Here is a 15,003-nt window from a genome sequence, read left to right as displayed (position 1 = left end):
GTTTGTTGGTTTTTTTTTTTCCCTCAGTTTCTTTTGCAAAGCTCTTTTATGTAACTCATATGGGGCTAGTTGAAGTAAAACTTAACTGCTACTTTGATCTAATTGTCTTTCATAAGGGTTTTCTGATACAAAATGAAAGGTCGACCATGGCTAGGGGTAGGTTTCTTTAGATAGACTTTAGCATTGTAGAAGCTTCGCTTATGATAGACTGAAATGCCTTTCTACAGGAATATTGCTATTTCTTGCATGGAGGACTTGTAGTTTTATCTCCTCTACAGAGCGTTGCAACGGAGTATCTGGATGAAGCAGAGATGAACAGTAGATCCTAAAGCTTCCTAATATTTGTTGATAGGTACTTCTCAGATTGCTTCTGAAGGTACGGAGAAAGACCCAGTTCATTAAACAGAAGAGAACAAAGAAAATAAAGCAGCCCTCCTGTGTGTATGCAACAAAGGGCTTTACAAAGCATATCAAAGTGCATTTGTTGTTTTATGGTACAGGTTATCTTTATATTTACTGCAAGCTCTTGATTTGGCGGGGCAGGTTTAGAAAGGTAAGAAGAGAAAGAGTTGAGACAAAGATCCAAATTTTTTTTGAGGGAAGTGAAACTTCGGGAGAAGCAGAGTGTTTTTTCATAGTAATGAGGTCCCAAAAGAGGCAAAGCAAAGGGAAGAGTGGGAAAAAGAAATGAGGAAAAGACCTTGAGTAAGTCCATGGAGTTCAAATTCAAAAACTGCTCCATGTGAAGGTAAGAAGGCAAAAGAGACAAGTTATGGTTCAGCGATGCTCTTCTGGAGACTAGAGAACATACAGAACTGATTAGGTGGTATGTGCTGGCAAACAATGGTCTACAGGACTGCCATGACGACCTTTGGGCAGTGAATGGGACAGAGCTGCTTCATTCCATGAATCTTGTGGGGTAAGATGGTATTTTCGGGTTTACTCATATCTGCTCCGAATCTGCTTGTCCTCTCCTTTCTGAGGAGGAAGACAAAATGTCTGCAGCTTCAGCTTATACCTCATAAGCTTTCTCAGTGAGACATTCGGTAAGCAAATGGATGGCTACTGTTACATTTAATCTTTCTGAAGATCTAATAATAAACCATGTTTTTCTCATACAGTGCAACTGTAAATTCAGTTCATATGCTTGTATGAACAACAGTTTTAAATATGCAGAAGCTTACCATGAATGATGATATTCAGACTTAAGGAAACGGTTCTTTTGCAGTGGGTAAAAGAGCAGTTATTTTCTTGATGCTTAACTGTTTACAGGTCACTAACCCAGCTATCAAAATAGTTTAAACACTTTCTGTGTAGAGAGCTCTGCTTGAGAGATGGGTGTGGGGGAGTCTACCAGTGACAGTTGTAATGACTAACGTCCTCATCTGGGAGTCTTGATGGGAGGCTAATTATAATCCAGAGGAGAAAGGGCTTTTTAAGGAGCCGCCTCTGTAAATGAATATCCTGTCAATGAGCGGACAGGAATTACACTGAAGCTTTAGATCGCAACCACAGGACCATGTGAGGGTAGTGCTGTTAACTTATAAGTAGGTATAAATATATTATTTCTTTATATTTGCCTCTGACTGAACAACTGACTTGAATTTTTTGGATGCAAATGTAAACTCAGTGTTCCTTAAACTTTATACCTGTGTGACTTCTAGGGTGTCTGATAAAAACACAGTCCAACAAGCATGACATCCCTTGATTAAAAAATATTGAGCCACTTTGGTATTTAGTGCATCAGTACAGGACTCGGAGCTAGCTGAAAAATACCAGGGTGCTTCCCCAAGGCACTATGGGCTGGCTTGGGAATTGATCATGCAAGTATGACTGAAACATTTTTCCAGTGATAAGACAAAACATCCCTGGCATTAGCAGGGTGGTGCAGAGAGTTTCTAGAGTTCAGGCATCCCAACAAGTTTGTATCAACTGCTTGCTCAGTGGGTAATTGACAACTTAGTTTCTACTATTGGGATTGTCATTTCACCCCTGAAATGGCAGTAGACGTTGTAACCAGAATATGGCTTTTTTTCCCCCCCTTCTCCTAGGGTCAAGCTCAATTTAAAAACTGAACAACTTGCTCCCTTTTATTTCCATTTGTTAATTTCCCCAAAGGTGTCAAAAAATTCTTCCATTTCTTTCTGAAGCATTTCATTTCTTCTCTCTGCATCTTCCTTTGCTCTCTCTGCATTTCGCATTTTCATCTCCACAAGGCTGTACCACTTACGCTGCTGTCCCAGTTTTGAGTGCATCTCCTTAATCTCAAACTGCAGCGCTCTGTTTCTCTGCTCCAGGCTGTTTGAAAGACAGATATTGTAAAATTGGAGGATTTTTCCTTTCTTAAAAACAAAACAAAAAATAGCTTGCTTTGTTTTGTTCCAAAGCTGGATAATTTTTTTTTTTTTTTTTAGCATATGTTCCTATAAACACAAGTCCTTGGCATCCCCAGAGCAGGCTGCAGAGTATGCCCCTTGTTGCCGGTGTTAACCCTTGTTTAGGAGGGATGACATCCTTATAACGGATTCATTTTCTGTGGATGAGGTGATACTGCACCAAGCTCGTTCATAGTTGCATAGTCCCCTTCTGTAAGGGGAACGTAGCGTTAAACTACGTCGTGCTTACGCAGTGGGAGAAGGAGCTACAGCGTTATGTGCTGGTTCACGCTCCTAACTCAGACTATGTGCTATTCTGGTGGTAACAACAGTTGTGGAAAAGGGAGAGGAGATAGGTGGAGTGTTATTTCAGCATGCGGCTTTTCACAGAGGATTTAGAGACAGGTCATTCCTGCAAGTATGCATACTTAAGCTGATGCAGTTCTTCATGTGGTCTCATTAATACCCAAGTCTGTACATACCCTGCTTTATGTTAAAGCTTCGCTGTTCAGCAACATACTTGCTTTTTCAGTTTTTGCTGTTATGTATTAATACTGAAAACCTTTGCAATTAACTTCGGATATTTATATTCTAAATGCGGGTAAGTATGAAACACTGAGGAACCTGACTGGAATTGCAAGGGAAGACTTAACCAGAATACAGTAAAAAGACTGAGAAGAGGAGGGGGAAACTCTAGGAGCAGTTCATTAACTAGGCGGAAATGGATGAAAACCCCTTTAAGAAATTAGAGTAAAGATTTATTTTTTAATTTTAAGAGCACAGTGAGCAAGGCGCAAAGTTGTAAGGGCAGATTTCCCACTGTCAGTATACAAAGTAATGCATATTGAGGTATATTGCACTTTAGTCAAATAGACAGTTAGCATGACTTAAACCTGTAATGTATAGCTAACTAATGATACTGTGCAGTTGAAGGAATGCACATTTTGAATATAATAAGGCAGCACTGTTTGGAGACCGGAGCCTGGAAATGCTACCTTTTTCTTGCTTTGATTAAAAAGCTATGGCTACATCTCTATTCAATTTCTGATCTTTGAAATTTGGAAAATACTTACAAACACTTTCCTCAGAGCTGTTAAAATTCATGACTTAAAACTTGTAAAGAATATTTTTGACTTAATACTAGCTCTGTTCAGGACCCTCATGCTTTTCCCAGAGAAATTCTTAATACTGGATTAGTGCAAAAAGGAGAAATACACAATAGACCAGAGGCTTTTAGAAAAAAATCTGCGCAGTCCTGCCAAAAAATCTTGTATATGCTCTGGAGTCTTTCAGTCGCCTCACATGAAAATGCATTCAAGTAATTCTAAACGATTGCTAACCTAATCCTGCAACACTGGATGCCGAGTAGCATTCACAGCCGTCTGGGGATCACACTGACTGCAGGAGCAGCCATAGACCCCGCAGCAGCTGTGTATGGTACCAAGAGGTGCCTTCCCTGCAGTGCTAAAGTTTTGAAAATCCTTTACCTTGCAATTTTAGATTCGTACTCTGCCTTCTGCCTGGACATCATCGTCTTTAGATTCACCAGGTGGTGCTGCAGCGAAGCTGGATTTGCTGCCAGGTCACTGGAGGAAGGGAAGCTGTCGCTGTTCTCCGCTGGGACATGTCCTATGTTTTCCTGCACCCCCAAAACATGACTCACAACTGTGTTAGCTTCTTGGGACTCTTCTGGGTGGGTAAGTCCTGTCAAAGATGTTGAAGAAGGATTTTCTTCAAACATGGTTCAGCAAAGGGAGCCTGCTGAGTGTGCCCAGCCAGGACCATTCATGCCCTCTGGGCTTTGTCAAAGACTCAATTCCTTCTCTGTTTTACAAGAGAGCTTGTTTTTGTGTCTCTCTCTCTGTCTGTCTTGTCACAGACTGTGAGAGTTTTCTTCCTTACCACAGCTGTTTGAAGCTTTTCAAATACTTGGAAATAGTCCATTTTGCTGGAGCCTGGATCTTGTTTCAGGCTCCAGCTTGGGTTTTGTACACAGGTCTTGAGTTGATGTGCCAGTCTGCTGCCCGCTTGGCTTTCTCATCATGGTTGATTTATTCTTATCTCCAGGAACTACTGCTACTTTCCTACTCTCTTTTCAGTGTAGTTTGACTGACATCTGTGGGTGGCCCATTTTATAGCTGTCCACAGTCCACTAGTTGCATTGAGTGGAAAAGGGGAGAATTAGGAATTCTGCGGTGCGAGTCTCGTCCTTTGGCCGCTCGCAGGGGACGACGGTATCTGGCGTGCATGCTGCGGATGCGGGGCTCCTTATGTTCCGCTTTGCACAGATTAGGGAAGAGGCATGTTAAATGCAATTTGGCTGCACTGTATCCAGCCAGTCAGGCATGAGAAAACTTGAATAAATATAAAATGGCTTGCTGTGCTGCCTTATCTCTGTTGTCATCGATTGTGTTTTAAAGAAAGCAAATAGCAGTAGATAAAGTGAGGCAGTTTGGTTCCTTCTCTCATCATGTTTCAAGGGCAAAAACCTGGAGGTTTTAAGGAGAAATAGCGCTCTTTTGAGTTATATTTCAATTCCTGTTGGAAAAACTATTTGACATGAATAAATATGGAGTGTTTATTTTAGCTGCCTCTTTTCACAAGGGAATCAAGTACAGTAGAGAAATAACTTGAATGCAACTAACAGAAGAGTAAAATATGCATCCACTTAAAATGAATACCATAAAATAAAAAAGATAATTTAAAATAAGCTGGAAATTTTTTCTTCTACACCCCCACCTTCTGAAAGTGAGGTGCTGTACTAATGGAAGGTGGGGAGAAACCCACAAATTCTATTTTGCAGGAGTGAAATAATAAGCTGAGTTAACCCTACATATATGCACACAAATACGCACACGCGTGCACACACACTGCAGTGCTGCTCATCTAAAGCTTCTCCTCTAGAAAAAAATATTCCTGGAATATTAATGCCAGTGCTTTGAGTTCTGTGTCTATTAATAATCTAACAGATGGCCGTGCTTTCTGATGAACTGGATTCTGGATGCTTTGATGACTCTGTTTTCTCCCCTACCCCTAACAAGAGAGGGAGCAAGTGTGGAGCTTGGCAGCTGTTTCTCCCGGAAACGTGAAAGCCTTCTCCCCCTGCGATTCCTACGGACACTCCTGTCGGCTGTCCTTGCACCTCTAACCTGTGAGAAACAATCCCAGCGCAGCCGTTTTGAGTGCTGAGGCTACAGCGTGGGTCTCCTGTGTCTCTGCCAAGTTGCGATGGAGCAGCGTGCAGCCCGGGACCTGCTCTCAGAGCAGGGAAGTACCTGCCAGCCCTGGCCCTCCTCATGCTCCAAGGAGATGATGTCGGGGGGAATCAAGGAGATAAGAGGGTATGGAAAATTCAGAGAGCTGCTTTTAAGGCAAGTCACCTGCAGTGCCATGTTGGGTTCAAGCGGCACAAGCACGTATCCAGCCTGGCTTGCAGAACGGTGTGGTGGCAACCACTGCCTTGGAAGCTCTGTCGTACAGCGGGGGGCTGCTCCAGCCCTGGAGCTGCAGTGGTGGGGCTGCTTCTAGCCTCTCCTGGGACATCCTTTGCCCAGACCAGGTTTTCAGTAAGAGAGCAGGGGCCTGCAAACTTGAGAAAAAGTCAGACATGGTCTTGTACCTTTAACACCAGAACTGCCTGTTGGCGCTGGGATAACAAATAACTTTTTCTGATATTTCCTCACTTTATGGAAAGTGCAATGCCACCACTCGAGTTGTGGATCAGTTGTGTGATAATACCACTGTGGGAAGATCATCCTAACTTCTAGCTTTTTAGTGCTTCTCCCTGTCTCCTTTTTTACGCTTCTAAGCCTCATTTGTACACTTAGGTTGGTGAGCGCTCTGGCGGCAGAGAGCTCTCTCATTTTTGGTTTCTGTGAAGCTGTTGCTCACCTTGGCATTAACCTGGTGCTGATGTGCTGTGAACAGATAGTATAGATGAAACGAGTACCCTTCCTGCCTCCTCTCCATGTACAAGCTCACTGCTAATGCTGGTGCTGCTTAAAAGCAAAAATCAAAAATCATCGGCCCTATTGCCACAATGAACGGGAGTGGATGAGGAGGACCTGGCCTTTCTACTTTCCCGGCGGGGGGGGTGAGTGTGCTGGCAGCAGGGCTGGCACCGCCAACCCCGTTGGAAGAAAAACTTACCTGGTCAGAAGCTGACAAGTCCTGCCTTGGTGCATGAACCACACAAACTGTGTTAGAGCAGAAAGAGGAAGATAATGGCACAAAATGCTGCTTTGAAGGTTGTTCTGGCAGGTGGGAAGAGACAAGGGTCTGGCTGCAGGAGATAGTTTCTTTGAGCAGGAAGCTCCATTCTGTGTTTCCAGATGACAGACCTGAGGTGTGGATGTTTTTGTGCACTTTAGACACCCTTCTGTGGCTCGGGCTGGCACCGATGTGTGGAAAGGCTATGCGTGCCTACAATTCCTCCTGTGCTCTCGGAAATCGTGTCCCGTGATTCTTGAGAGGAGGATCTTGTGACACCTTTTCATAGGGTGGCTCTCGTGGCTTCTGAGCTTCAGGATAAGGACTTGGGGTACATCAGCGCAACATAAATAAGACATGGCAGCTGGCATCTGCTTGACTCCTTGCTTCCTATGTTAATTATAACATTAATCAGACACAGTACCACATAGCATTAATTTTTTTCCACTCCCCCTCCAGATTTGCATTTATACATATGCCTTGTTCTCCTTTCACCTTCTCCATGGCTTTTCTAGAAAGATTCCTTGTATTAATTCCCTGACAAATTAAAGGTCAACGATGAAGAGTTGTGTATTTTTTTTTTCCCCCCCCCCGAGGCAGAGGAAGAACCCTGTTCCAGACTTCAGGCTTGCATAGAGCTGGGATGTTTTGAAAAATAGCTTCTTATTTTGGCCTGACTTTGGATGGAACTTGTGATTCTCTGGAATGACCTCGCCTTGGAACGCAGTGCCGCTGCCATGTGCGGTTAAAACTCAACATGCTGGAAATAGTTTCTCCAGGCAAGTTGTGGGATTCAGCCCTTCTTGGCTCTGGTCTTGTGCCAGCTGCCTGCTCCTGTGCATCTTTTCTGATCTCTGAAAGAGAGAACAGAGTACACTCAGTTCATATTTTGTAAGGTAACACTGGTGCTGTGGACAGAGAAGATGCGACTGTTCCAAAAAGGATGTTGAATTACCGAAGCCTGCACATGTTTGAGATTACTAGATAAAAGCATGTAACTTTCTTGTCTCAAAAGCTGATGATAGTTGGGCTCTGTTCTCGTAAACCACATTTACCAGCACTCTCTGTTCTCTAACCTGGTGGTACGGACAAATTGCTCACCAGGGCCAAACCACAGTCACCTGCACATAGCTAATGGAAGAGGTGTGGGGCATCTCCTTATCCCAGCCACAGCTCTTCCAGTGGTGTGTTGAAATAGCTGTGTGCAGTGGATGCAGAGAGCCAAGTGCTTCTCGAGCTCTGCTAGAGAAGAACGAAAACCAGTGTGGGGGGGGAAAGGTAATACCTAAAAACCAGGACTGCCTAGTCTGAACTCCCCTCCTGAACTCTGTGCTATTTATTGTGCTGGATATGTTGAATAAATGGGAAAAAAGAAAATACTCTCTCTGTACCTGCAGAAAAAAGACCCTGGACAAATCGGTCTTGGCTCTTTGACAGACTCCGGTTCCAGGTGCTTACTGGCTTGCCTGGTCCAGTGGTCTGAATTCCTCAAAATTTTTGGCTGCAGGCCTATATTGCCTAATAACATTGTTTTCTTTTTTTACCAAAAAAAAAGAAACAAAATAATAAAAAGCAAACACTCATCACTTAAACAATTTAATTGGGTTTTATTTAAATCATATTGTTTGCCTTTTTATGATGCTTGTTCTTGCAAAGAGATGTTGTCACGTCCTAATACAGGAGGAAAACGTGTATGCTGCTAGGTGCTGTAAGAACTTGATCTTTTCAAGCTTTTGGGCTTGCCGGAAATCCTGTATACTGACCTATTTCCCTAACCTAATGTTTTTGTGTGTGGATAGGGAGGTCTTCAGCTGGAAAGAACCACAGAGACTGCAGGGCAGGTGCTTTGGGGTCAAATTACTGGAAAAATAGGAATAGCTTCTCACTCCTGTAACTCCAGCAAAGAACAGGGAAATGTTGAGCTTTTGCTCATCGCAGCACTGCAGTTGACCAGGGCATTGCTGCCTCCCAGCCTGGCTCTGCTCCGGCCCCTGCAGCCCCTTCGGTGGTGGCCGGAGCTGTTCCTGCACACCTTGGAGTTCAGCGAGGGCCCTGGAGTCCTTCCAGGGGAAAGAGGGAAAGACACTGTCAGATGTAAGGGTTTCATGTTGCCAGCATGCAGGAATGGGTGGGAAAGGAAAACGAGGCTCTTTTTTTTTTTTTTTTTTCCCTCCAGAACCGCAGTGTTCAGCCAAACACCCGCTAGATGTCACAGTTGGGTCTGGTTTGGGGCTGGGCTGCTGAAGCTGCCTGGAGCCCAAAGTCCCCGGGAGGAAAAACTGCAGGATGCTATCAAGCTCGGTAGCAGCTGGTGATAAACACTTTATAAAAAGAAAGCTATGAATTAATTTTAATAATTTAAGGCAGAAAGGGTGGATGGGGGAACTATTTAAAAAGCAGAAGCTCCTGGCAGGAGAGGGCACTGTGTGCTTTGCTATGCCCCAAGGAACGTGGATTTGGGATGAGTTTATTTTAAATGGGAGGCCGTGGGGCTGCTGTGCTGAGTGGAAGGGAGGTTTTTCTTCTTTTCTGGAGAAACGAAGGTGGAAGAACAGCAGCTTTATGAACTGAGGGAGCTAAAGTTTTTCTACACGCCTCGCCTAGCTGTTTGGGTTTCGTTGGCACTGTCACGCAGTCACCCTGCTACTACCTGTCTTACAGGTAGTAATAATTAGCTGAAGGTATGAGGAAATGCTTTGTTTCCTACAGGTTGTTCAATCAATCAAAGCATAGCTGTTGTGAATTCCTGGGTTTTTTTTTAAGGTCACACGTAGGGTGCAGTTTGCTGGATGGTTTGGCAAGGAGGACAGTGGCTGAGGCTGTGGTTCCTGGTGCCGCTGCTGTGGGGTCCTGCAGCGGTGCAGCCGCATGCAATGTGCAGCTCTCCTGCAAGACCCTCGTGCATGCTTTGCATCTGCAATCCCTTTTATGAGCTATTGATCACACTGGGGTGCTGGGTGCCAATTTTATGTTGGCTCTGATTTCTGCCTTTTGATGGGTCTTTACCCCTGAATATTGGTGCCAGCAATTTCAATACTTTAAATGTTTACCAAATTAAAAGTATATGACTAAAGGCTTTCAGATGCCCCCCACTCTGGCTGCTGCTGCTAGGTCTCGAGGACACATGGGGTGATGACTCTGTAGGGCTGCTGGCAATGGCCACGGCACCGGGCTTTCGGCAGCTGCTGTACAAGAGCAACTTTATCCTCAGGACAAGGTCTCATTGTGGCCCTCCAGCTCGCGTCTGTGCGAGCGGGAGAGCAGAGGACGTCGGCGCTTCTGCCGTCTGCGTGACAGTGGCTGATTCATAAACCAGATTCTTGCGACAAACAGCAGCGTGTGTTTGCGGCCAGGAAGCGGCCGGTCCCATCTGTGCGGCAGGGACGATGATGAACCAGCGGCACGACATGTGCAGCTTGTGCATCGCTCCTGAACAAAAGGAGCTTTACTGAACATATACAAATAACTTTAATAAAGCCTCTTTTGTTCTCCCCTCCCTTGACTGTTTTTGTCTTTGTTTACCTGTTTGCTTTCAGTTTAGGTTGTAGGGATTCCATTTGGGGTGAAAATGGTGTTTCATTTGAAATGCGTGTTTGAGGTAACTTTCTCACCCTTCGTTTTGTTCCATACAATGACTCCTATTGTGATAGACCAGGGAAAAACTGTTTAGGAAGGAACACTCTTAAATTGCCTTTTTTTATGGATTTTGTTTTCAATGGGTGACAGTTTTGATGTAATTCCTTAATCTTTATTTTAAATCTGCAGATCTGAAAGGAAGGATTTAAAAAGAATATGGTATTGTTCAGACTATTTCAGTGCTAAAGGCAAGTCAGCTTTCTTATGCTTTGAAAACGACCTCTCGACCACTCATAGGGAACAGTCTGTTTAGTTCAGGACTTGAAGTTCTGGTTAACGTTAATGGCAGCTACTGATTTTCAGTCTATTATTCAGGTTTAAGGATTTTTTTTCAGAATCTTCTCCAGGTGTGTTTCCATATGGGATTTTTGTCTTTGCTTAAGGACAAGGCTTTGCCTTTCAAAATAGTAAAGTCGAGAGCTCTAGGAATACCTCTGGAAACTATCCTTTTAACAAATGTTTGCTGCTCTACTTAAAGTGAGCTGTCATGTTTATCTGCTTTTTGAATGGTGTCTATAAACAAAGCAGCTGTCTGCATGCAAATGGGACTTTCCGGCAGTGCACAATATGAAAAGAATCTTATTACCAATGTAAAAAAAGAGCAAGACTGACTCAAGGAGCTCGAATGTTGCCAGCTTCCTAACAGCTCCAACGATAGTCTAGACATCTAGGAAAGCCATCAGATTAATGTGATGTATGTTCTGCAGTTACACCTCTAGGTTTCTTACATTCACTTTTCCTTGCTCTGTTTTTCTGCAGGAATAGGTGTAACCCCGTGGTGCTCTGGTTTTCCTTCGTCCTGCCTCTGAGCCTGCAGATCTGTAACCACGAGGAAGCAGGAACTTTTCCTCTGTCCCACTTTTTACTAATTTCTTTCCCTCCTCTGACAGTCACTTATATTTGGGTAATACAGGCAACTTCTTCCATGAACCACAAGTTAAGGCACACTAAGATGACCCTGATTTAGTGTCATTAATCTCACTAGCAGCAACTGCAAGCAGGTGCCTAGTTCCTAGGTGAGCAAGTGGGTTGTTCCCAAACCACTGTGGCTCATACAGTGCTGGTGCGAACAGGATGGGAGCATCCTGGCCATTGCTGGGGCACCTGTGTAAGGTGGGCGTGCCCAGAGAGCTGGTGGTCCAACCTCAGGCGACATTCAGCTGCGCCGGTTCTCCAAACACAAGCTGCACCCGTTCTTCCATGGGCTTCGTTAGCAAGCACACAAATGCGCAGTGAGATATGACAGCTTCTTCTGAAGAAGGTTTCTGCTTAAGATGAGTGTAACCAGCTGCTCGCGAGCTTGTCTGTTCTTCAGGGGAAAAATAAACAGTCTCTCCAGCTGCAGTAATAAATGTGTGAAACATCACAAAAGTTGGCAAAAAAATATTATCCCTCGCTATTTAGGAATTACGTTACTTGCTTTGATTTGCAAAGCCAGGGATCACAGTGTGAGCATTTCACACCGTCCCTCATAACGGGACTAGATCAGTTTTGGAGGCGGCACAGGGCTTGTGTGCGAAACAGCGCTCCTTGGGCCAGCCGCGAGGGAAAAATGCATCCCTGCCTCTCTGTGCTGTGCTGGTTCCCAGAAGAGAAATACCAAAATGCCATGGGAAAGGCTGTTCTCAGGATATCTCCTGGCCCATTCAGAAACAGAAAATGTCAAGAATTTCCCAAAAAAACCTACACTCTCTGACTTTCTAGTTGGACTGTCCAGAACTTGGTGAGACAGAAGAGAAAACTTGAGGGTGTGCTGCTTTACCACAGGCTCTAATACTGGTCATTTTGTACAGGGCTCTCTTATTTTTTCTTTTTTCTTCTTTTTTTTTTTTTTAAATCACAGCTATAATTTATTTAGTGCTTCTGGGTTCTTGGCCTTTTTTATTCTGTTTTTTGTTGACAAAGTCATGTTGAGGATCGTGCTGAGCCTGTACTCAGCTGTGTGTTGTTTGTATATTAGGAGCAGAGTGAAACAAACAGCAAGAAAAAAAATCACTGAAAGGCTTGACTAAAAGTAGTATTTCTTTGCTAGTATTTTCTGGGGATGTGGCAAAATTCACCAGTCTCCGAGCAAATATAGTGGAAAAAAATATTCTCCTTTTTTTCCTCTTTCTCGTTCTTCTCCATCCCCTCTCAACTTTACTAGCTCTGCCAGGATATTTAGACCGTATCTGAATATGGCACTAAATGTGGGGCGTATGTCGCCTTGCAGCTCCAGTGCCGAGGGTGGCAGAGAGCCGTTCCAGGCGCACCAAATTTCCCAGAAAGACACCACAACCTCTCTGAATTGACACTGATGGTTTTTACGCAACTGCCTCCGAATTTCACTCGCCGTTAACCTGGCCTGCGATGCGTATCGCTAGCCCACACGCACAATTGGCCCTTAATTGATTTCTTAAAGCAAACCGCTTCTGGGGCGGCCGGTCCTCCTGCCCGCGGGTCTCTTCTCCGGGCAGGCGGCAGATTGGGCTCCTTTACGGGCTCACTGGAGTCGTTTAGCAAGTTATTTTATCTAGTCAGAGCAAGCCGAGAGCAGTGGAATTAGCAGAAGGAAGAAATACGTGTCCTTTTTCAAACCGATTCTGGAAACGCACATGCAAAATGAAGCAAACGACAGCTTTCAGGCTTTTAAAATCGTGGTAACAAAAAATAAAAAAATCCCCAAAAAATCAGAAACTCACTGATTTGAATGTAGGTGACGGAAGTTGCTCCCGCTGCCCCGTGGAAACGCCGCTGGTCCCAGGCTGGCTGCGGGCATTCGTCCGGCCGGGGCGGCGGCGCGAGGCCCCGGCTGCGGGGCGGCGGCGGTAGCGGCTGAGGAGACACCGCGTCTTTGTGAACTGGGGATAACAACCACTCCCCGACCGCGTTTCCCGAGGAGAAGGGTCTGATTTGTGTGCGGTACTTCATGCTGCAGAGGGAAATTCGCAGCGTTTCAAATATCATTTAAATGAAGGAAAAAAAGCAGGCGCTTTGTTGCTAAGGGCGGTATTCCTGTGGCGCTGTCCTATGTGATAAAACTGCGTTTCTAAAGAAAAGATTGTTTTCCCCTCTCTCTTCCACTTATCAAAGAAAAAAAAAAAAAGGAGAGGGAAAATACCCATGGTAGGCCCTTTGATTAAACTGCTTTTCCCTAAATGTCACTTGAATGGAGCAGTCATAATGCTGAGTCATTACCAGCCATTTGCATCTACAATAACAACAGGGAAACAGATAAAAAAAATCAATGTAGGAATCAATACGAGGCGCCTTGCTCTAGGTCTTTTGCCCAGAGCTTATCACTAGTAGACGGTCAAGGAGCAGAGTACTATTAATTAGAGGAAGCATTTGTAATTCAGAGGAAACGACTGGCAATTGCAGAAAGCCCCGGATTGTCTGTGAACTTGAGTTTCTCACGCTTGGAGGTGGATTTATTTCGCCTTTCTCTGCTGGACCCCTCTGGGGCCTGGGCGAAGCAGGTCCTTTTGCTCCTTTTAAATCAGGCAGCCACCATGTTTCCAGGAGGGCGCTCTCGAAAGGGGCCGCTGGGAGGTCCCAGTGGACACTGTCCCCCGCCCCGGCAGCCATTTTGGGGCCAGGAGGCTGCGGCCGCCATTTTGGGGTCCGGAGGCCGCAGCTGCGTGGGCCCTGCAGTGGGGTGACCGCGCTGGATCCCTTTGGTGCCCTTCTGCTGTGAGATAAGATCAGTGAACGTGCCTTTAGTTCACAGACACAGGGCCCGAAGGAATTCTCTTTTTTAAAGTGTTTTAGGAGAGTTCGAATATATTAAAAACCCTGGAGATTGCGTGCATGGTCCTGCCTGCGCTGGCTGGCTGCAAACCTGACTCTTGGCACCGTGTTTGCTTTATTGTCTGTGGTTATGTATTTACTTTAATTTAAAGCATGCACTGAAACCACATTTGAGATACTCAGTTTCTCCTCTGCATCATGATTTAGTTGATCCCAAGCAGCCATTATTAGGTGGCTTTATTTTTTTTTTTTAACTTGTTATTACTACTGTGAAATCGTTTACGCACCCCAGGGAGGATGAGGAAAAAAAAACCTCTTTAAAAACAGCAATTATTCTTAGTAAAATATTCTAAATAATTCATTGCTTATTGGCTGCAGTGTGCTATTAAATGCCTTTTAGCTACTACTCATATAAACTCTTAAAGCTCTGGTTCAAAGCCAAGCTCAGGTTAATGATACAGCAAATTCTGGAGAAACCTCAGCGCTGTCAAGAAAGCGATGCCTGAAAACAGCCCTGAGGAGTCAGGCAACGTCCGAGAGCGTCCGGCCATGGCCTGCAATGGTGCTGGTGGCGCAGCGACGCTCCCCGGCCGTGCGGTGGGTCCCCGTCAGAGACAGCGTCCTGACTCCCTTGCACTGTGCGTTTACGCGTATATCTTCATACATATATATACATATAGAAGAGCGGCCCCTCTGCTGTGGTGACTCAAGGTAGGCCAGTCGTGTTCAGACCTGTGTCCGTGCCCTTGCTGGCTGAAGGGACCTCCGTACCGATGCTTCCAGCAGTAACTTCTGCTTGTATTGTCACTGCTTTTATATTTATGAGGTTAGATAAATACTCAGCTGTTTGTTTGGCTGAGGGGTTTAAAATGTGTATTTTTGCTTCGCCCAATGATGTATTTGCGTGAAGACACCTTTGTGGGCGTTGGAGAGAGCCAGGGAATCCGGCGTTGTGCTGGTATCGCTATGCTTGGTTTTAACTATTCTGTTAGGATTTCTGTTAGGAAATCTGTTAGGATTGCTGCCCTCAGAAAGTCTTCTCTTTCTGGCCAGT

The 15,003-nt window shown here is 44.8% G+C and overlaps 1 protein-coding gene across 1 annotated transcript; it reads right to left on the bottom strand.

The window, feature by feature from the left end:
• Window positions 1–1,527: 1,527 nt before the first annotated feature.
• Window positions 1,528–5,219, bottom strand: LOC138069093 (rho GTPase-activating protein 24-like). Its single transcript, XM_068959455.1, has 2 exons — window positions 3,863–5,219; window positions 1,528–2,298 (listed from the first exon to the last, which is right to left on the bottom strand). The coding sequence occupies exons 1-2, from the start codon at window positions 4,114–4,116 to the stop codon at window positions 2,091–2,093; spliced, it is 462 nt and encodes a 153-aa protein (XP_068815556.1). The 5' UTR covers window positions 4,117–5,219; the 3' UTR covers window positions 1,528–2,090.
• Window positions 5,220–15,003: the final 9,784 nt, after the last annotated feature.

This window comes from Struthio camelus, chromosome 13 (genome assembly GCF_040807025.1).
Source record: "Struthio camelus isolate bStrCam1 chromosome 13, bStrCam1.hap1, whole genome shotgun sequence".
Lineage (NCBI taxonomy): Eukaryota > Metazoa > Chordata > Aves > Struthioniformes > Struthionidae > Struthio > Struthio camelus.
The sequence above is the reverse complement of the archived record's forward strand: the minus strand, read 5'-3'. Positions and strand labels throughout refer to the sequence as shown.